The sequence below is a fragment of the Onychostruthus taczanowskii genome, unplaced genomic scaffold, assembly GCF_017590055.1.
Source record: "Onychostruthus taczanowskii isolate IOZ18803 unplaced genomic scaffold, ASM1759005v1 scaffold115, whole genome shotgun sequence".
Classification (NCBI taxonomy): Eukaryota; Metazoa; Chordata; class Aves; order Passeriformes; family Passeridae; genus Onychostruthus; species Onychostruthus taczanowskii.
This window is the reverse complement of record NW_024498183.1, coordinates 536,802-557,904: the sequence shown is the minus strand read 5'-3', so window position 1 is coordinate 557,904 and position 21,103 is coordinate 536,802. Positions and strand designations below refer to the sequence as shown.

Below are 21,103 nucleotides of genomic sequence, written 5' to 3'. Positions count from 1 at the left end.
CACCTGTCAGAGAAAGCAAATTTGCACATTTGGGTATTCATCTTGTCATTGCTGTTGCTTTGCTCAAGCCAAAGCAATTCTTCTCTGGGTTGTCATCCTAACACCGCAATCTGATCCTCTAGACCACCTGCAAGGATAGGATGAAGAGCTGCAATCACCTGCAGTGACTGCCCTTAGGTGTGAGATCAAGCATATCCTGATGAGAGATTCCCAGGCAGCAGAGTTCTGGGACAATATGGGTCTGAGGGCTGGTTTCTGGGTCATAAGGAGAGAAGTTAGTGGTACAGGCAGAGTCCTTCCACTGACTTTGTGAACTTTGTCTCTGGCTCACAGAGCCAGATCTGTGTTGTGGTGTGAAAGCATCTTAATTCTGTATTTGATAGAAGAGCTTGACAGCATAATTATGCTGTGATGGGAGGAAAGCTCCTAGAAACAAAATCTTATATCCTATGTATTATGCTTGTGACAAAAATACTTAGTTATGACCAAATTAGTTTGGTGAGGCAGATTTAAATTAAGCTCCTTCTAGTGTTCACACATATCAAAATTCGGAATTTAAAGAGAGGCTATCCAAGCTACTATACTGGTAAAATAAGATTATCATTCCTCCCTGCAATATGCTTAAAAACTTGACAGTAATTTCAATGGGACAAGTAATTTTCCTCTCCATATCAGCATGACCCCCTGGGAAACAGTGGGAGGTACCTCATGTGCCAATTTAAAGTAGAATACAAAACAAAAATCCATAAACACGAGGCATCACAATTTTTTATTGTGGTTACTACAAGGACCATAAATGCTGGCTCTGAGGATTCCTTTTCACATCTCTTTTACTTGTTGACATCTCTTTAGTTATTGTCTCAATCTCTTCTTAAGTGTGAGATGTGCAGGGTGCCTCAGCATTTTGGTTATCACACTGAGGTAACCCAAGGCTTTGCATTCAATGTGATGACACTGCTCTCACTGCTGGCCCTTGAAACATATCCAGTCCCTCCACATTTTGGGGAAGGCTGCAGTTAGTGAATAGGGCAAAAGCCTCATCAGTCTTTTGCTAGCTACTTTCTTTTCCAAACAGGGAAAAAGCCTGTGCATACACACTTCAGGAGGAATGAAGTTAGGATGTGGTGCTGTGCATTAAAAATTTCGTTGTCTCTCTGGAGCAAGAGACTCCTGTAGCTGAGTATGTGGGCAGAACTGCTAATAGATGTGCCAGGTTCTCAACTTCTCCAGTGGTGAAATGGAAACCAGCTTGACACAGCTTTGCCGTTCTCAGCTGATGTTTTATTGCTATAATTTGGCATAGGCAAGTAAAATAAGGTTGGGCATTGGGACCTAATACCTGTTGCATCCAGTGGGAGTCATGCACCTCACTAGCATGGACTGACTCCTTACAACAAACTGTTTCACAAACTGTTCCACAAACTGTTCAAACTGGCACACTGAGGAAATATACACCTCCCTTAAATAAGTATACCTTGCCTTCTACACAAAGCTGCCAGAGCATTCACACTTTTATACGAGCATTTACAGAGGAAACAGCACTAGCCCTATAACTGTCCACATCAAAATCTGTTTATTTAGAGAAGCTGTTTATTATTCAGCTAGAGGTACCAAGAGTGATATAGCAGAAAATTGCCACAGTATTAACAACCGAGGAGTGGCCATCACCAGCATTATTGTTTATTGCCTTTCCAGTGCACTGAGGCTTGTTTACAAGCATCGTAACTAAAGAGCCAGAGCTCTCTTTATTTGCCACCAAGTGAGCCTGCAGGGAAGAGCGGGGGAAGAAAGCTTGGGGAAGGCACTGTGGTCACTAGTTGTTACAGGTGCAGTAACTAAAAACACTTATCTCTCCATACTCCATTCTATCCTGTGGTATTTTTTCTTTTAGAAATGCCTACATTTCTCAACACTTTATATGAGTGTTTGACTGTAGGGGTAGCGTCTTAATAAATGTTCACTGGAATATAAAATATGTACTGGATTTAGTGAATAATAGATTATAGATAACTCCAAGCATATCACATAAAATGCTGTAGGTGTTTATGAGGCATTAGTAAGCAATTTATTATTGATCAGGAAGGGAAGGAAGGATCACATATTTATTACAAGCCATGAATCCTGTATTAATCTTTTTTAAAAGGTGTTAAAGTCTTGGTTAGAAATGAAGTGCGAGCCGCTGGCCTTTTAGCAGTAGGCTCTCTGACCAACAGCTGGTAAGATCACACCAAGTTCTTGGCAGCTTTGGGACACTCCAGAGAATTGTTGACCCGTCCTGTAGTCAAACACGTAGCCTCTGGTTTTAGTACCTCTCAGCAGCCGTGATTTTGCTCTGGCACATCACAATTCGTATCAATTGCATGTGGTGCTTTCCTTTAAGAACTGACACTCTCTTTGTTTCACTCCCTGGCTAAGTCTGTTTCTTCCCTCTTTTATGTGTTTCCCACTCCTCTTCTCCCCAGGGTGAATGCTCACGAAAGTGCTATGACATCTTTGTGCTGGAGACGGTGTGCGTGGCGTGGTTTTCCTTTGAGTTCCTGCTGCGATCCATCCAGGCAGAAAACAAGTGTGCTTTCCTGAAAACCCCGCTCAACATCATCGACATCCTGGCCATTCTGCCTTTCTACATCTCCCTCATTGTGGATGTGGTTTCCACAAAGAACAGCAGCAAGCCTGGCGGGGGAGCTGGGAACAAGTACCTGGAGCGCGTGGGGCTGGTGCTGCGCTTCCTGCGGGCGCTGCGCATCCTGTACGTGATGCGGCTGGCGCGGCACTCGCTGGGGCTGCAGACGCTGGGGCTCACCGTGCGCCGCTGCACCCGCGAGTTCGGGCTGCTCCTGCTCTTCCTTTGCGTCGCCATGGCCCTCTTCTCGCCGCTGGTGTACTTGGCTGAGAGCGAACTGGGAGCCAAGCAAGAGTTCACCAGTGTCCCCACCAGTTACTGGTGGGCCGTGATCTCCATGACAACTGTTGGCTACGGGGACATGGTGCCTCGTAGCATCCCCGGACAGGTGGTAGCCCTGAGCAGCATCTTGAGTGGGATTTTGCTGATGGCTTTCCCAGTCACATCCATCTTTCATACCTTTTCCCGTTCCTACAGTGAGCTGAAGGAGCAGCAGCAGCGAGTAGCCAGCAGGCAGGTGCGCCAGCGGCGAGAGAACACTGAGCTCCTGGGAGGTGACAGTACAAGGGGGCTCAGTGCCACATTCCCACCAAGTGCTGGTGAGCAGGAGGGTCTGATCTTGATGGACCAGTAAGCCAAGAGAAGTTTCTGACCCTGAACAGCTGAGGACATATGTTGGCAGCCCAAGACGCAGTGGACAAGGGAGGTCAGTTCTGCAAGAAGAATGCCATAAACTGCATAAATGAGGGGCAGACACACACAGGGTTTCTCTAAAGACCAACTTCTGATCTTAAGGGACCTCTGAAAAGAGCCCCTACAAATCCTACCAAGTACAGCTCTGCTCCATTGCTTTTCTTAGGGCTTTTCTACTGAGCAGGTATTTTTGGGTATGCCCAAGGAGCAGCCATTGAACATAGCCAGCCAGCCGAATGTAATGTGAAGCACAGCCTGTGCCAGGTGCCATGCAGCAGAGCAACCAGCGTGCCACCTCCTCCATGCCCTGTTCAGCGGCACTCCCTGTGCGAGGGGCTGAGCAAGGGGGTCCCTGTGCTGCAACACCCCACAGCATGTTTGTTTTGGCAGCACCACCAAGGAACACAAACCTCAGACAAGCCAAGGGGCAAGGGCAAGAGAAGGACAGAAGCATTCCTTCAGCTTTAACAGGGGCTTGCTTTTGTCTTCTACAGATGAAGCAGCGCAGCCGGAGCACTGGCAGCGCTGCCAGCTCTGAATTGTGTGTGAGCACAGTTTGCATTATTTAGTAGAGATACATATTTACCATCCTAAGCTTTATATCTTAGTCCCATGACAGAAATATACATACAAAAAAATCTTCCTGACTCTGGTACTAAATGTTTACTTGGTTATTTGTCCTTTGCTAACAGTCAAATATTAAAAACACCATTACAAAAGATGACATTTCTCCACTTTCTGTTAACTATTTCCATCTCTCGTGTATCGAGAAATGAGTTTAACAGGCAGCTGAACCAATCTGAACTACATGTAGCTCAAGAAGGGGAGGGCAACGTTAAACCAGCAGTGACTCCCAGCTCTGCATAGTCTTCCTCAGTGGTGGTGGCTGCACTGAGTGCAGTTGTGTGCAACCAGGAGTAGGGAAGCGGTACAAACCCAGTGAAGCCAGCAAGACACCTTCAGTGGGCTCTGGCTCAAGCTGCAGTGCAGCAGCTGTGCTCTGCATTAGGAGCAGCCTTTTGGTTTTATCCTCCTACTAAGAAAAAGACGATCCTGTCATTAGAACAAGTGTTCTGGCTCTTCTTCCTGATTCTCAAAGCATTTTAAAGGGAAAATTAATCATATGGTGGCATCTGCATGTTTGCTTTTTGATGCCAGCCCAGGCATGAGCTTTCCAGCCTCCACCCTGGTGGAGCTGTGTAGCTGGTCCAAGTCAGGATGCTGTGTGAGTCTTTCAGTGCTCCTACAGGTGGGATGTGGTCAGGGAATGGAGGGAGATAGAACCCAACAGTCTCTTGTACCTACACTCCTATTTGTACTAAAGCCATGCAGTGTCACCCTCCATATTCTCCACGCACCAGGAAGGGAACAAAACCTGATGTATTGAAGATGGGATTTATCTGGTCTGTTGTTTGGGGGGTTTTTTGGCCTCAACATATGTTTTAAAACTAATCCTACATTAGCAAACTCTCATATTAAGCCATTCCTTATAGGAATGAAGCAAGGGAAATAGAAAAGTTACACTTTATTTTAATAAAAATATAAAGCTTTGTTGCTGACTCTTCGTGTCTGATGATTTGGGTGTGGAGGGAGGTGGTATTTTGCCATGCTGATGTGAAGTAACTCATGTTACTTGCTGCTGAGCACTGCAGGAGATGGAGGCAGCAAAACTGAGCCCCCCGACCCTGCAGGATGCACATGGGTCAGCAAAGCCCCAGCTGTGTTGAACTGCAGGCAAACCAAATACAGGGGCCCACACCAGGGTTCTGCCCATCCTTCATGGCCCAGCAGCACGAGGAACACGTGTTCCTTGTGCCAGAGAGGAGGGCCAAGGGCTGGTGCCTGGTGGCTGGGCTGACTCAGACTCCTGGCAAAGCAATGCCAGCACTGGGTTGCCGTGACTCACAAAAAGATTTTAATTTTATTGGTTTCTTTATTCCCGGCGCAGACATTTCATTCTTAAGGATTTTTAAGGTCTGATATCAGGGATACAGCTTTGGAGCCAGCTGATTGCAAACCAGCAAAGGGAGCAGTGGCAGGGGGACAGTGTGGCCTGGTGCTGAGGAGCAGCACTGCATCTCCTGGTGGCATTCAGGTGCTCAGTCTTAAGGTGGCACCTGACAGACTCACTAGGTGGACTCACAAGTTCACCCCTCATAGTGATCTGGCTCGTGCACACCAGGTGTGTTTCATGCTCTGATTCCAGTGGGAATGAAGCGACCACAGCTAGTGTGCATGGAAGGTGCAGAATGCATCTCCTCAAGGTGGTGAAACCCTAAAATTGCAAGCACCCTTACCTTACTACTAGAAAAGCCACACTGGAGTAGACATCCTTGCAGAATGAAGAGTTTCACACTTGCAGTGCCAGCAAATAACCATGAATCAATGCAGCTTTTGGCTTTGTAGCATGAAAAAACCAGTGCTGGGACAGCAAACTGCAGCTCAGCAGCTCTGTAGAAAAACAGACTGATGACACCATATTGCTGCTCTTCTCCATCAAGTTGCAATTGTCCTACAATAGTGAGATCTTTGTATTTTTCAAAAGGCACATAATTAATTCCAGCATGAACAGAGTTTTAATAAAGTGACAAAACCCACTCATTATGTCTCCTAGTCAAAGCCTGGCTTTTAATAAAGTTTCATTTTATCTACTGGGATGACAGATGAGGAAACAAATATAAACCAGGAACCTTTTAAACAAATTATTTTTGGAAACTATATAAAGTTGTGATGCACACATTGCCAGACATAAAAGACACTCAGAGAATAAATTTCACCCAGGGCAGCTGTTGTTATGGGTGGTGCTTATTGCTTTTGATCAGCTGCTGGAGAATGTTGGTTTTTTTGTTGTTTGTTGTATATGGTGGTTGGGGTTTTTTGACACAGCACACAGATGATTTTAAGGCCATTTATCTCTAACTATAATAAATGCCACACTGCTGTCTGCAGGCACAACAGTGCTAGCAGGTAGTTATACCTGTTTCTTTGAACAACTAAATGCTTCACTAGTAGCACACTAGTTTTGCCTCAAGGAAAAAGAAAAAAAGAAAAGACAAAAAATATTTCTCTCTCTTATGTGGGACAAAGACTCGAAATTTGAGCGAAGCCACCTCTTATACATGTCCACATACACATCCACCTTGGTGGCAGCATGCATGGATCTAGACCTACAAATTCTAGCAGCTGGCAACACTAGTCATGAAAACCATAGCTTAGGAGAGTTAAGGATGTGTTAACTGGTAGAGACAGAGCTAGAGGGAATGACACAAAGTCAAACACAATTTCAGCTCATACAGTGCATGTGCACAGCCACTTCTACCGCACAGCAGCCTCAGTTAAGAAAAAGCAGTAATGCAAAGAAAAATGTGATGCTGGTGCCATCTCCTCAGCTGTAAGCCAGACTGAGGCTGCTGTCCCACACTGCTGAGGCCAGAACAGGCACAGGCTATGGCAGCCTCACAGCAGATGCTTCAGGGGACAAAGCATCCTTGGCACCTACAAGCCACAGCCTTAGAGGACTGTGAAGCCTTGGCGTGGAAGAGGACCGAGGCACACGGAAGGGCTGATGGATAGAGAAATCCAGTGTGGTGCTGCTGGCCCATCTGTGGCTGAGTGAAGCCCCTCAGTCTCCCAGCTAGCAGCTACCAGAGCCAAGTGCACGTAAGCCGGGACACAGAAGGGCAGGAGGGGGGTCTGAAATGCTGTGTTTGCTGCCAGTGCATTTCTAGATGCTGACATCCACTTGGGATTGGCTGGTTTACAAGGCTGTTTACAGGAAGACCTGCCCGTGCCCCAGGGTGAACCTCACACTATGTTCTAGTCCCTGTCTTTTATTACTGCTGTTGGCACAGGTATCCAGGAAGTATTTATTTATTGGCGCACTGTTCACTCTCATATTGATGTCTTCTTTCCTACAGAAAGCCTCAAACAAAGCTACAGTTGTCGGTCAGGTCCTTGAAAAGTGCCTGGCTCTCAAGCCTAAGGATCACAATCAGATTTAACAAACAGAACTTGTGGGCCCATTTTTGCTTTAATACCCAGTACTAAATGTGAGCTTTATTTTATGTCTTAATTTTTTTTTAATTTCACCTAACTGCATGCGTCTCAAACATCTAACCATGAAATTTCTCCCTCCATGGAGCCACAGTGCAGACCACTGCCTGCCAAGCACAGCAGAGGGAGAGATTTGCCCTGAGGGAGGTCTGGGGCAGCACTGTACCAGCCAGCAGGGCTGGGCTGGTGCAGCACCCAGAGATGGGGTTCCCCATTGTTTCCTTTGGGGCCAGTCTCACCATTGGCTTCCCCACAGTGAATGCCAAAGCAGCAGCCAGTAATACCAGCACTGTCTGGGAGAGAAGGTGCAGGCACTGTGAGTGTTGAGCAGGCTTGACTGCTGTGAGAACTGCTTGGTCTCCACTGCCAGCAGAGCAGGCAGAGTTTACTCCCCACCCTCACATTCCTCCTTTCCTGCCCATTTTGCTGATTTACCTACCTTTACCTTCATGTTTTGGTTTTCCTTCTATCCCTTCCCTTCAGGAGTATCACCTTTCAACCCCTTATTTCAGCAAGTTCAGTCTCCCCCACGTCTCTCACCCTGCCCAACCCTCTCTCCTATGCCTCCAGCCCTCTCTCCTCCCCAACTCCCCTTCTCCAGCTCCTGCAGTTACTGCACACAGCAATAGCAAACCATCTCTCCATGCCAGAGCAGCCCAACATACTGGATCAGCAGCCTGGCAGGATCCAGGAGGTACACAGCAGCTGCAAGGCTGCTCCTGACAGCCTTAGCTTGTTTTCCCATCCAGAATGAACAGGTAGGGTGGTCAAGACTACTCTTGGGGCAGCAGCTGGCCATGAGATGACAGACTCAGTGTCCTCATCTTCTGTGCAGAGGTTGCCAAGAGCACATCCCTCATCTGTATCCCATCTTCAATCTCATTCTGCAGCCTGCATGACACAGGATCCCTTTAAAGCTATGTAACAATCTGTTAGCAATTTTGTTTTTACCGTGAGCATTGCAAACACAAGTTATGTGGTCTCAATGGTTAAATTTACCCTGGTATGTATGGAAGAGCAGGGAACAGAAATTCAGAATCCCTGCTGTGCATCACGACTTCAGGACAATTTCTGCCTTGTGCTTACTCACCCATTAGAAGGAAAAAACATGCTAGTTATTTGTATCAACAATGCTCCTGACAAGATGATTTATAACAAGAGTTAAGAAGCACACATTTTGTACCTGAACAAAACAAAGCAACACTGCAATTTATATATAATAGGTAATTTTTATTAAAAAAACCATTGCAACTGACAGAAAAAATAAAGTCTGTTAAATGTGCCATACATTCAAAGAGATGTATTTAAAGTAAGCGATTTCTTATTCTCTGAGGTGATTATTGAAACAGATACTTCCTGACAATTAGAGAACAAAACAAAAGTTCTGTAACACTTTGTCCCTAAAGTATCTTGCAAGAAGTTCTAGAGTTCCTGGCCAAGAGTCCTACTTGCTAAATGCCACATACAAAAGATGACTTAGACACGGTTTCACTGGCTTCTCTTCCAGCATTTGCTGCTCTGGTGTAAATGAGACTGGTCCACAGAGCTCGCTGGTTTAGGTAATGATGACAGACTCAAGAATCCACCCAAGGAGGAATCCCAAAAGGAAAAAGCAGAAATTGTTTTATCCTCAGTAATATCTGTAGTTCAAAGCCAAAGAGGTGGCCAAAAGTGTGCACTCCCAGGTGAAGCTATAACATACAAAAGTATGTTTCTTATGAACCATTAATTTCTTACATCCCTGTTTTGCAGAATATTAGAAAAAGACCACCAAATACAAAAATCTTACCATTACAAGTTATTAAAAAAACCCTTCAGACAATTAAAACACACAACAAAGTGTTTGTTTTCTAACAGTAGAAATACAATGCTCATTAAAGCAGCATACCGGAGAAGCCAGTTGTTACGTTTTCAATTAAAAAAGACAAAAGCCCAGATGTTCTTGTAGCACAACCAGAACATTGGAGAAAAGAGAGGAACAAAACATTCATAGTCTGCCATGCTAAGTACATTGTCTTTGTAAGGTCACTTCAGGCCTAGAAGAGTATGGTATCGAACAAAGAGCATGGAGTCAGTGCCTGGGCACAGTATGATTCCCCTCCACTGGACAGTTTGCCACCAATCCAGACAGTCCAGACTCAAATCGTGAGGTTCCCAGAGAAAGAGCGGTAGGGGAAGTATCTGACTTACACACTGAAGTTATCAAACCTCAGACTTGCTGCCACTGCTAATAAAACATAAGCTCTTGGGCTATTCTTAGAGAAAAAATGATTCTGAAAAATCTGCCCAACATCTTGCCTGTGGCCAGACAGGACTCACCCAGCAGAGGGAGGAAGCCTCATAAAGGAAGCAGCACAGGCAGAGCTGTTCCTGGGACCAAGGGCATTGCTACAGCCTCCTCACATCACCCAGGGCAGTTTCATGGCTGCAGTGTCACAACAGGAGCCCAGCGGCTTGGTCACAGCCCCCACGGGTCCACACCAGCAGCAGCTGCGTGTCATTGAGAGAGTATGCTGACCTGTGCTGGCTAATGGCCTTTAGAGACAACATCTACATGAACTCTGCCCTTTCAGCTTTCTCAGTCCCTCTCAGTACAGCCTGCTGATTCTTCTAAAAGAGAAGAATCTCTTCTTTAAGAGCCTAACAGTTCACAACAGTAAAAGGAAAACATGGACTCCTTCCTTGTTGGGCCAATGCAGGAAACACCCCAAAACATAACCTGGTTCTCGTTTGGCATTGAATGTGAACACAAATCTCAGCCTCAACAAATCAACCTGTCAGATGCTGGTCCTACTCCAGGGGATACAGCTTTTTCCCTGTCTCAGACTTTTTCATTTCTGAGCCAATGAAAGTGGATCTGCTTCTATCTTTGCAGCTCAATCACATCTAGAAACACTTGCCTGGCAATACTGGCAATGCCTATCTGCTAGCCCCTTGGTTTGGGAAAGACCCTACAGCCCAGCTTGATCCTGTGCACAGCTGCAGGGACAGCGCTGCCCCCCAGGTGCAGGGCAGGCTATTCCCACATCCCACAGTTGCAAAGCATGACTACGTAAGTTCCCAGCAGTCTCCTGTGGCTCCTCTTTTTGCCTGGATGCTTGACTGGCTGTGCCAGCTCTAGACATGACTCCAGCACCATCAGACCCCCTCCATCTCTACATCTACACATCCTCTATGTGTCCTCCTGCAGCAGGGATGAACATCTGCTCACCCTTTAGCTTTACAGCATCTGTGACCGGCTCATTTCTGCCTGCTCACCTCTTTGCAGGGCCTCCCACCCCCACCTTCTCTCACCAGACACCCTTATAGGGAAAGAGAAAGCTTCTGGATTTGCTCTTCAATACTGCTTCCACCATCGTGGAGATACCGAATGCTAGTATATGCCACAAACTTCCCACCATATACAGACTTTATATTATATAAATAGGTAGAAGTTTCAGATAAAATATCCTATAATTTCTGTGGTGTAACATTTTTAAATAGCATTAAAAACACAAACCATCCAGCCCTTGTGATTAAATATACAAACATTTGTGAATTAATAAGGCTCATAGGTACGTACGCAAAAATAAAGTGCCCCTCCCCCCACCAAGAAACAGTTCTGTACAGCTAAGTCTGAAAACAGATCAAATTATTTAACACAGAACCTCCCGAGCTCGACGTGCAGCCGTGTTTTCCATCCTTGTTCTCATTTCTGCTTTCAACTTGGCAACACAGGAGTATTTACAAGTGGAAGAAGAGATGCCATGGCTGGCTCCGCTGACCTGCAACCTGCTCAGCCAAGTTCCTCACAGGGCCTTAGTGCTGGCTGGGTGTGCAGTGTGGGACACGGGCTTCTGAGGGTAGTGGCTGTACAAGTAAACCTGCAACAGGATAGCGATGTCCACAAATACCTGCAGGAGTCCACAGATGGAGAACTGGAAAGGGGCCTGATTCAGGATGAAGTAAACAGTCTTGAACGTGTCCCCACTGGTCCACATCAGCACCATCTTGATACTGAAAGACAGAAGAAAGGGAAGAGTGTTTACTGAGAACTTGGTTTTGGATTAGACCTGCTATGCCAGAGGATCCCACCTACTGCAGGTAGGATTTATACCCAACGTGGGCTGGGACTCCCCTTGACAGGGGCAGACAGCATGCCTAGCCGAGACAGGCAGCTCTGTACTTGAAAGGGAGGATCAAAGTCTCACTCCAAAACTGCAGCACTCTTATCTCAGCAATTACAGATCCAAACACCTGTGGCTATGAAGGTATCAAACATTTTAAAATCTCCAGCTAGGATATTTGACTCAGTGGTGCTCTGTAAACATGGCTGCCAGATGCTGACAGCATTGACCATAAACTGAAGTACAACAGTGCATGAAAAAGAAGAACAATTCATCCCAGCAGTTACTTCTTGTGTGTGCCATACTGTGCTCATGCAAGGTAAAGTAACACACAGATTGCTCTCTCATGCATGCACACTTTTTGCATCTGCTGAAACAAACAAAACAGAAGAAACCCCCCCTTACTGCAGAAAATGCCTAACTAAAAAAAGCAGACAGACAGATTGTCCAGTAATACAGAAAGAGCAGAAATTACATGCCTGCAGCTGTTACTGGAAGGATGAACAGCACTAGGGATTTTTATCAAGGACGCAGATCAAGAGCATTGCTCAGAGTTCCTTTTAATAACCAAACTTGCTTTCATCTTGCTCTTCTGCTAAACATTTCCTGTCCTGTAGTCTAGCTCCTGCTCCCCCACATCAGGAGAAATAGAAGCAATTTCTTCAAACAGACCAATTGTTTTTCAGTGTCCTCAACAAAATGTGAACAACCAAACCTGGAAGGCTGTTTCTGAGCTTCATGGACTTTATCAGGAGAGCTTTTTATGCAGCTGGATAAGCAGCAGTGGACAAAAGCTTTGTAGTTCACAGTATGAGTACTGCATGTGATTGTCATAATTACAAGCAATTTACGTTTTGCCAGCACAGACTCCGTCACACACAGTCAGGCCCATGCAGCAGGACTTAATGTTCATTTTTCAAACACTCAAGCAGGAGCTCACAGGATTTGTGTTTTGGGCACGAGCACACAACGCCATTGCAAGCCGAATGCTGCATGCCCATTCTTTCCCCACATAGGAAGGGTGGACAAAAGCATCAGTTTGTACAGCCCCATCACACCATGGAAACAGGAGCCTTTTGTAACACGCCTCACGTGGGCCAGAGCACAAAACAGGTGTAGACCTTCCACAGAATCTGTGTGGAACTGCAAGCAAGGATATGGGGTTAAGCGAGCATTCACTCCCCACCCAAGGTCATTCTAAAAATGTAAATAAATAATCAGAAAAAGAAAAAAACTGCTGAACTCTACACGTCATTTGTGCTTGGTGCAAACAGCCTGCACCACCTGCCCTGTGCATGTTCCCAGTCACACCAAGTCACCTTGCATCACACTTACAGGATGTTCTTAGATGCAGGTGGTGGTCAAGGAATTGATTGATATTTTAATTAGGAAAGCAATAAACTCTTGGGTAATAAAACTGGCACCTTGCTTGTTGGCAGTCAGTATTTCTCCTCCTTTGATTTTAAGCATATTAGTGTTTGCTGGGCAACTGATCACAATTTAATTGTGAATCTGTCCTGGCATGGCTAGGCACCCTCACTAAAAGCACATGCTGAACCAGGCCGACCAAACTAACTGCTCACTGTTGACAGAAGGGCAATTCAGAGATACCATGAGATAGCTGAATAGGAATGTTAACAAATATCCTTAATACAAAGCATATTTGTCATTCATTCCCAATGGAGAAAGCCAGCGGGGTATTGTTTGAGCAGAGTTAACCCCCTCAAAGAAAGAATAATCAATCACTGAGGGAAAACTTAAGGACACCCGCAGTTCAGCAGCACCACAGGAGCCAAGCACACCTCTAACTGTGGCACATGCTGTGCCAAGTTTGCCAAAGCAAGTTTTGTTAGGAAGCAAGTTTGCTAGGAAACCACCTGTGAACTCAACAGTCTGCAATACCAGCTGGAATACTTGGTGCATGTTCTAAACGGGCAGCCTCTGCACATTCCAGAGCCCACACTTCAGCTCATACATCTGACACTCAAGGACATCATCATGATGCCTGGAGTTCTCATCAGGACATGACAACACTCCACACACATGAAAATCTCAACTTGTCCTTGACAAAAATGCTACAGGTTGTTTAAAGAGCTAATGCCACTGGTCTGTCTGTATATCAAAAAACATACATCCTTCTCTGTCCAGTAGCTTGATCAAAGCACCACAGAAAACCTGCAAATCACCAAGGTACAACGAAAATGAAATACAGAAAATGCTTGACATCCCACAACACTCAATCCTTCAGCTGCACCAAGGTTGTCAGGGATGATGCAAAGTAGTGACTGTGGTAGTGCCAGCTGCCCTCCCAGAGGAGAGGCTGGGACTGGACAAAAGGAGCACATCCAGCAGAAACTAAAAGGTGCATGGGGTAATCACAAAGAGCTTAGCAAGAAAATGGGGACAGTATTATGCAAGAGGAGAGAAAAGGCAATGAAAGGCCATAGAGGAAAGCAAAGGAGACAGCAGAGGAGCCAAGAGGTTGGTCAGATGAGAAGAGGATAGAAAAAAGAGACTGGAACAGGACAGGGAGTGACAGGAATGGAAGAGAACAGTAAACTTGGTACACAAGTCCTTGAAAATGACCTGAATTTGGGGTAGACAGTTTGTACGGCAAGATTTTGGTAGCAGGGGCCAGGGAGGCAGGCTACAAAGTGACTTCTGTGAGAAGCTGCCAGAAGCTTCCCCTAAGTCCAAGAAAGCCAAGGCCAACTGGCTCCAAGATGTACTGGTGCTGATGTACTTGCCACTGGCAAGGGCTGAGCCCATCAATGACAGTGGTAGCACTTCTGGGATAATGTATTTAAGAAAGGGGAAAAAAACTGCTGCACTACAGAGCAGCCAGGTGAGAGGAAGTGAAAACATGTGAGTGGAACAGCCCTACAGACCCCAAGGTCTGCAGAAGGAGGGGAAGGTGGTGCCCCAGGCACTGGAACAGAGATTCCTCTGCAGCCCACGGAAAAGACCATGGTGAAGCAGCTGTGCCCCTGCAGCCCATGGAGGTCCATGGGGGAGCACAGATGCACCTGTAGTATGTGAAGGAACCCACCCTGGAGTAGGTGGATGCCCAAAGAAGGTTGTGGCCCCATGGGAAGCCTGTGCTGGAGCAGGGCCCTGGGAGGACCTGTGAGTCCATGGAGAGTGCAGCCCACAGCAGCAAAGCTGGAGCAGCTTTCTGTCAGGACTTGTGACCCCTGAGTAATGGATGGAGCAATCCATTCCTGAAGGATTGCACTCCATGTGAAAGGACACATGGGGACCCACACTGGAGCAGTTCATGAGGAACTGCATACCAAGGGAAGGACCCACATTGAAGAAGTTCATGAAGCACTGTCTCCCTGGGAAGAACCCCAAATGGAGTACAGAAAAAGTGTGAAGAGGACGGAGCAGCAAAAACAACATGTGATGAATTGACTACAACCCCCATTCCCTGTCCCCCATTCCCTGTGCCATTTGTAGGGAGAATGTAGAGAAGATAAAATAAAATTGAGCTTGGGAAGAAGGGAGAGGTCTGGGGAAGCTGTTTTAAGATTTGGGATTATCGTACTTTGATTTTGATTGGCAATAAATTAAATTAATTTCCTTGAGTGGAGTCTGTTTTGCCTGTGATGGCAACTGGTGAGTGATTTCCCTGTCCTTATCTTGACCCATGAGCCTTCTGTTGTATTTTTCTCTCCCCCTGTCCAGCCGAGGAGCAGTATGAGTAGTACAAGGAGTAAGCACCTGGCATTAGCCAACATCAATCCACCATGAGGGTAAAGCTAGGGAAGGAGCAAAGAGGTGTGTGCTGGCCCAGAACCCTCACCTCACCACTCCAAGCACCCTGGAATGCCCCCAGCACTCTCTCCAAGTCAGTACATGTCTCACTCCACCAGTGCCCACTCCAGGGATGGGAAAAGCTACAACTGCTCTTGGTTCTCTCAACCAGTACCCCCACACACAGCCTCAGCTTGCTGGGAAACCCATAAAGTGTCTGTGTAGCACCTTAGAGGAAACAGAGCTGGCCCTGCCCCCACTACATCACAGGCCTGAGACAGGCTGGATGAAGCTTATACCATGAACACAGCTTCTGTCAAGTCCTGGTTTCCATATTCTCAGTGCAATAGTAATGGTCCTCCTCCCAGTATGGGATTTGCAATTGCTTTGTCCTTGCTGCATATGCAGATGTCACTTGCAATGATGCAGTGGTGCGTGTACGACTATGAGGTAAGGATGGCATGGATACACTGCCACTGTTGTCATACCTTCCAGCTATTGTGTCACTTCAGGATGCCACATTGCACAGAAAAGCCAGTTTTTGTCTGCAGCTTCTCAACTTTACCCAGTCACCTGGGGAAGAGAGGTAATTCTTATATTTGGTCTTACTTTTGGGGTAAAAAGATACCATTCCAGCTCGGGCAGATAGCTGCCCCTTACCTGCCCTGGTGGAGAAAAGAGCAGTGAAAAAAGAAGCATTTTACTGCCCAGAAGAAATGGGAATTTTCAACTGGTTGTGGAGAAGAAAGAACAAAAAGGGGAGAACACACCTAAGCCCTTGCTTCACTGCTCTACTGTAACCTTCTATTTGCTGAGTGTACCACAGAATCATTGGGTTGGAAAAGACCTTTAAGATCACTGAGTTCAACCATTAACCTAAACTCACCCAACCATGTCAAGTCCACCTCTAAACTATACCCCTAAGCGGTACATCTGCACATCTTTTAAATATCTCCATATTCAGGTGGATGTCAACCAGCTCCCCCAGGTCCTTTTCTGCTGAGGACCTCTCCAGCCACTCTTTCCCAAGCGTGTAGCTTGGGCTTGTTGCAACCCCAGTGCAGGATCCGGCATTTGGTCTTAGTGATGCTTATATAACCAACCTCAGCCCATGGATCTGCACATTTGCCACGTGCCAGGCATCATGGGCTGGTAGATCACAGACTCTGGCGCACCAGAGTCTGACCCCTGGCTTCACAGTGCAAAAGAAGATGCTGCACTGCTAACGCATAAAGAGGAGGCTTTGCTACAACAGGCAGCAGTCAGGGCCCACCATCAACGCTACCTGAAACTGGAGAGCACGGCACAAAGAGGCTGCGTGCAGCAAAAATTTCCCAGACTATATCACAAAGACCAACTTCACATTCCATCTTCCTGCTATCTGCAAAGTCACACAAGCCAAGCTTTTCTGTGCAGCATTAGCTACAAAGCAAAGCAGGACTTAGGAATCAATATTTCTTTCCTGAAACAGCCCAAAGCTAAGCTGGGGAGAGGTGGAAGGCAGGAAATGCTCAGCTGGTCGATATGGAAGATACACTCCAGAAGGACAGTACAACTGCTCTTAACACAAATGAGCAAGCAGGTTAGGGGTGAGCAGTGCCAGAGAGCAACCTGGGGATGCAGAAATAAGCAAATAGCAGCATTTGTCTGTGTGACAACAGAGATGCCAACTGGAGAGGCAGGAACTGTGCTCAAATAGCTGGTATTGCCAGAGGCTGAGGCAGACTTGTGGTAAAAATAGCACTTCCCAGTAATGTACATCAGCACTGTAGTATCCAATGACAACAAACCTAAAAAACAAGTCCCTTCCTCACAACTGAGCTTGATAGAAGGAGTTGTTAATGTAGTAACAGGGCCAAGGCTGCATAAATTGCAAATGACCACAAAAAGGAAAAGCTGGTATTTTTTCAACATTTTTCAAAATCTGAAAGAGCACTTATTTATTCTGTTGCTGGAATTAATTCTCAGAGAGACACCAGCCCTTCTGATCAGACACTAGATTAGGGGTGGGGTGCTAAATGATGGTTTTTAATATGGTAATATGAAAATGCCCTATGGTGCTGCTGTTCTTTACCACTGATAGCAGATTTCATAAATAAGCTGTACCCGTCTTCATTGGCTAAATAATAAATTACATGCTGGAAAACTATTTTCTTTCACTTTTCTCATGGAATAACTTCTTTCATTCAGGTTCCCTGAAAGATGTATATTAATCATGAAGAGACAAAAACTAGAGGTAACAGCAGTTATCAGTAACATGGTATCTGCAGTCAGCCAGCAAATCTTAATTTTTACAGAATTATTTCTGGAGTTATTTAGATGTAGAAAGAGCTACATTTAAAACAGAAAAAAAATCTCAAACCATATTCTGTTGCTTCTTTCTGTGGAACTATACTAGAGGATGAGTGATTTACAAAACAATTATATCTGCCAGATATTCAGGTGCAATCTTCCTTATCCAGGACTAATACTATTCTAAACAAAGCTTTTCAGCATCTCCACTCCTTCTGCACAAAACCTGGCTGCAACCAGAATCTCAGGTCTCTGATTTTCCCTTGGAGTCTTTGCACACTGCTCAACATTAGTCACTTGTGGATCATTACAAGTGACTAATGTTGAACATTAGTCACTTGTAATGCTCAACATTAGCATTGATCATAATGTTGAGCATTACAACATGCTCAACACGTTTTTCTTCTTCCTTCATCTGAAAGAACAAAAACTACCAAAAAGAAGAATCTTGTAAAAATATGAAATGTGAAGCCCCTTCTTCCACTTCCCTGGTGAACCAGTCTCTCTTAAGACTGTTGTCACCCTCTGTGCAAACAGCAGCAGGACTGCAGAGCAGCAGTTTGCAGAACACAGGCTGGGACTGAGCACAAAACATGCAGAGGGATAAAGACACAGCAGTCCTCGCTTCCTGTTTGCACTGCAGATTTTCTCACACTGATGTTATGACTCTGCATGTTTGGAACTTAACACACAAACCCAAAAATACCCTGCATGCTGGAAGACACTGAGAGAATCAGACATTAGATGGTGACTTCCATTGAAAAATCCTGTAGTGGTTTGAGCAGACGTTTCAGTACAAATAGCAACAGGAGGGACGTGCTGCCCTGATGTAATTACATCCTGCTACAGTCAAAAACTTAGGGCTAGCTGTGTTCAGACACTTGATAAACTCAAAACTTCCAAGGTATGTTTGATAAGAGAAAAAAAGAATATAATTTATTTACTTTTACCCATGTAAAGAAGAGAATTAGTTTGGACTCTGTTAAGAATCAGTGGAAGTTGTCCACAATTTCCACACATCACGGCCCCACATCGTGACTAACTTCCCTATATCTTGGCCATGACACAGGTTTTGCCAAATCAGAAAATCTCATAAGACTGTCACAGTTTCAGACATTTCTTCATATATTAGCACTTGACTTTCATACATGTTGAAACACAGTGACAAATCTTTGAATGATGGCACACAAAGGCAGAATAAAATAATTTAAAAGCTGATAATATAGTATTTCATTCAGGAATAAAGTCCACAAAAAAGCAGTCTGTCAGTGAGTATTTTCAACACTACATTTGGTTTTGGGAAGTGAGGAAGAAGGTACAGAAGGTATCTCACCAGCAACCTTGTAAGCTGCTACCTCCCACTAGCCATTTGCACAGGAATGTCTGGAAGAGAAAGTAGATTAGAGTTGTAACATCCTGACATTGGAAAACTTTCAGTTCCCATTTGCAGCTCCAAAATAGTCTACTTAGAAAAGACAGCAAGCATCCTTAACACTGCACTTCAATCAGAGGCTGGCCCGCCTACAGCAGTGAAACACAGACCAGAAAACATGAAACACGAATGCCATGTTATTTTTAACACTGCACAAAACAAACAAAAATTAATAAATAGAGCATTTGTTTCTAACAAAATGCCATATGGCTTAACAAAAAAGGAATCCTCCTCATGCTAACCAATTTGCTTAGCCTGCCAAAAACTATTAAAAGGAAAAGAAAAAAAAAAGAAAACACACAGATCAGATATCTAAAGTGTCTGAAGTTTGAAAACATGGAAACTAAGTGTGCATACCCTAAGACAGGTCCTTCTGTGTGAACAAGCAAAGATCTTGCTTTAAATATTGCATAGCCAGCTGGGAATCCAAGCACACAACCGTTCACCAGTCCTACGTGCCCTGCTTGGTGTGGGTGCCTTACCTCACTTCTCAACAATTCCTCTGAGGTTGGAGCAGCACTGACCATCTCCAGAGAAAGACATTCATTCAGCCCCACTACACTAGCAGGAGTTAAGAGGAGTGTGCAGCAAGAGAGATCCAGCATTTATTTTGGACCTCTATAATAAAGCTGAAGCAGTTGAGTTAAAGCCATATCCAGAAGCAATTGATACCACAGTCAGCTTCAATCCAAGAGCAAATTATCTAAAAGTTCCTGTGATTTTCAAGGACTGTACTCATCAATGAGGAAAGATGAAATGCAGGATTTCACTCTGAAACACCATCAGGCAAACAAACCCTGAAAGGTGCATCTAAACAAAAGTTGCACAGAAAAACAGGGTAAATAGGCATTTGTCAATTTTTTTTCTTCATTAATATCTATTTTCTAAACTCCCAAGTATGGCAGTGTCAGGCATTTTCATCCAATGCAGCATATCCACCCAAAAGCCAGCATTTGTTAGAACATGTCTGTGAAAGGATAGTCAAAAGGAAACTACAGGACACACCGCACAGGGCTGCTAGATAGTCCAGGATCACTAATATGGCCTCCAACTATGCCAAGAAGCTGTGCCTGAAGTTCAGTCCGTAGGGGTCCAGAAACTGGTAACCCTTAACAGCTACAAAGTACTTCTAGTATTCTACAACTTCTGCTGCAGAAAGAAGGGCAGTAGATCTTAGCACAAAAACTCCCAAGCTCTATGAAGCAGGTGTGAAAATAAATCTCTTCTATGGATCAGAGAAGAGATTTGAGCCACAATTCATACCAGTGCCCTTTCTGCATGAGACACAGATGGATGCCAGCCAGACTGCAAAGCTCAGGTCTGCTTAGACATGTGGTATGAACACAGATCAGACAGGCTCTGTTTCTGCTGCTGGTGAACTGGGAAGCTTGAGATCTGCTGCCATGGCAGGGACCAGATTTTCTCTGGTGCCAGGGCAGAAAATCACATCCTGCACCTCTCGCAATAACCGCAGTCAGCTGCCAACACACATGGTCAAGGTAATGAGAATGGTGCAGAGCATACCTAAATTACATCATTCTTCAAGATCTCACTCGTGAAGTTGTTCTTGAGATGTGTCCCTGCTTCCCTGTCTCTCACCTCCCACTCATGGCATTGCAATTGGTGGAGCTGCAAGCACAGCTGCTGGCTCATGCTGGTCTAGATGCTCTCCTGCTGCCCATCGTCTCTCCAGCCACTTGGCACAGCCCACGCTGGGGCCCCACAGCATGCACTGAAAGGTGGGTAATAAAGGACTTGCTGCCATGCAAGGGGACAAGGACACAAATCCCAGGAAGCAGCACTCCTTCCCATGGCTCGCTTCCCTGCAGGATGAGTTGGCCTTTCATATCCCAGGAGTTGCAGCCTGCCCCCTGCCACGTCACTGCTATGTCCTGGAAGGCCAATGCCAAGAAGTATCAACATAATATCCCTGTGCAACACCATTCAGTGCATTTCCCACTCTAGTTCTAAATAACTTGGGACAAATTCAATTTGAAAGGTAATCAAAAGACATGAGAGAACAGAGGTCTGCTTCAGCACAGCTGTGTATCCCAAGGCTCAAAGCAATGCTTTTAAATCTTCCTTTCTTCCTGCCCTAGACAACCAAGAGATCATCAGACTCTTCACTCAACTCGAGGTAATTAGAGC

At 45.4% G+C, this 21,103-nt stretch overlaps 2 protein-coding genes across 6 annotated transcripts in view; one reads left to right on the top strand and one right to left on the bottom strand.

Annotated features, from left to right (window-relative positions):
- Positions 1 to 4,866, top strand: part of KCNG2 (potassium voltage-gated channel modifier subfamily G member 2) — a 53,125-nt gene extending 48,259 nt beyond the window's left edge. For all 3 annotated transcript variants that reach the window (XM_041427509.1, XM_041427511.1, XM_041427508.1), the window contains exon 3: positions 2,463 to 4,866. In XM_041427509.1, coding sequence (XP_041283443.1) covers positions 2,463 to 3,257 — 795 coding nt within the window. In that variant the 3' untranslated portion in view covers positions 3,258 to 4,866. The remainder of the gene's footprint in view (positions 1 to 2,462) is intronic.
- A 3,718-nt stretch (positions 4,867 to 8,584) lies between these two features.
- The window catches only part of SLC66A2 (solute carrier family 66 member 2), a 66,019-nt gene continuing 53,500 nt past the window's right edge, over positions 8,585 to 21,103 (bottom strand). For all 3 annotated transcript variants that reach the window (XM_041427500.1, XM_041427501.1, XM_041427502.1), the window contains one exon: positions 8,585 to 11,365. In XM_041427500.1, coding sequence (XP_041283434.1) covers positions 11,158 to 11,365 — 208 coding nt within the window. In that variant the 3' untranslated portion in view covers positions 8,585 to 11,157. The remainder of the gene's footprint in view (positions 11,366 to 21,103) is intronic.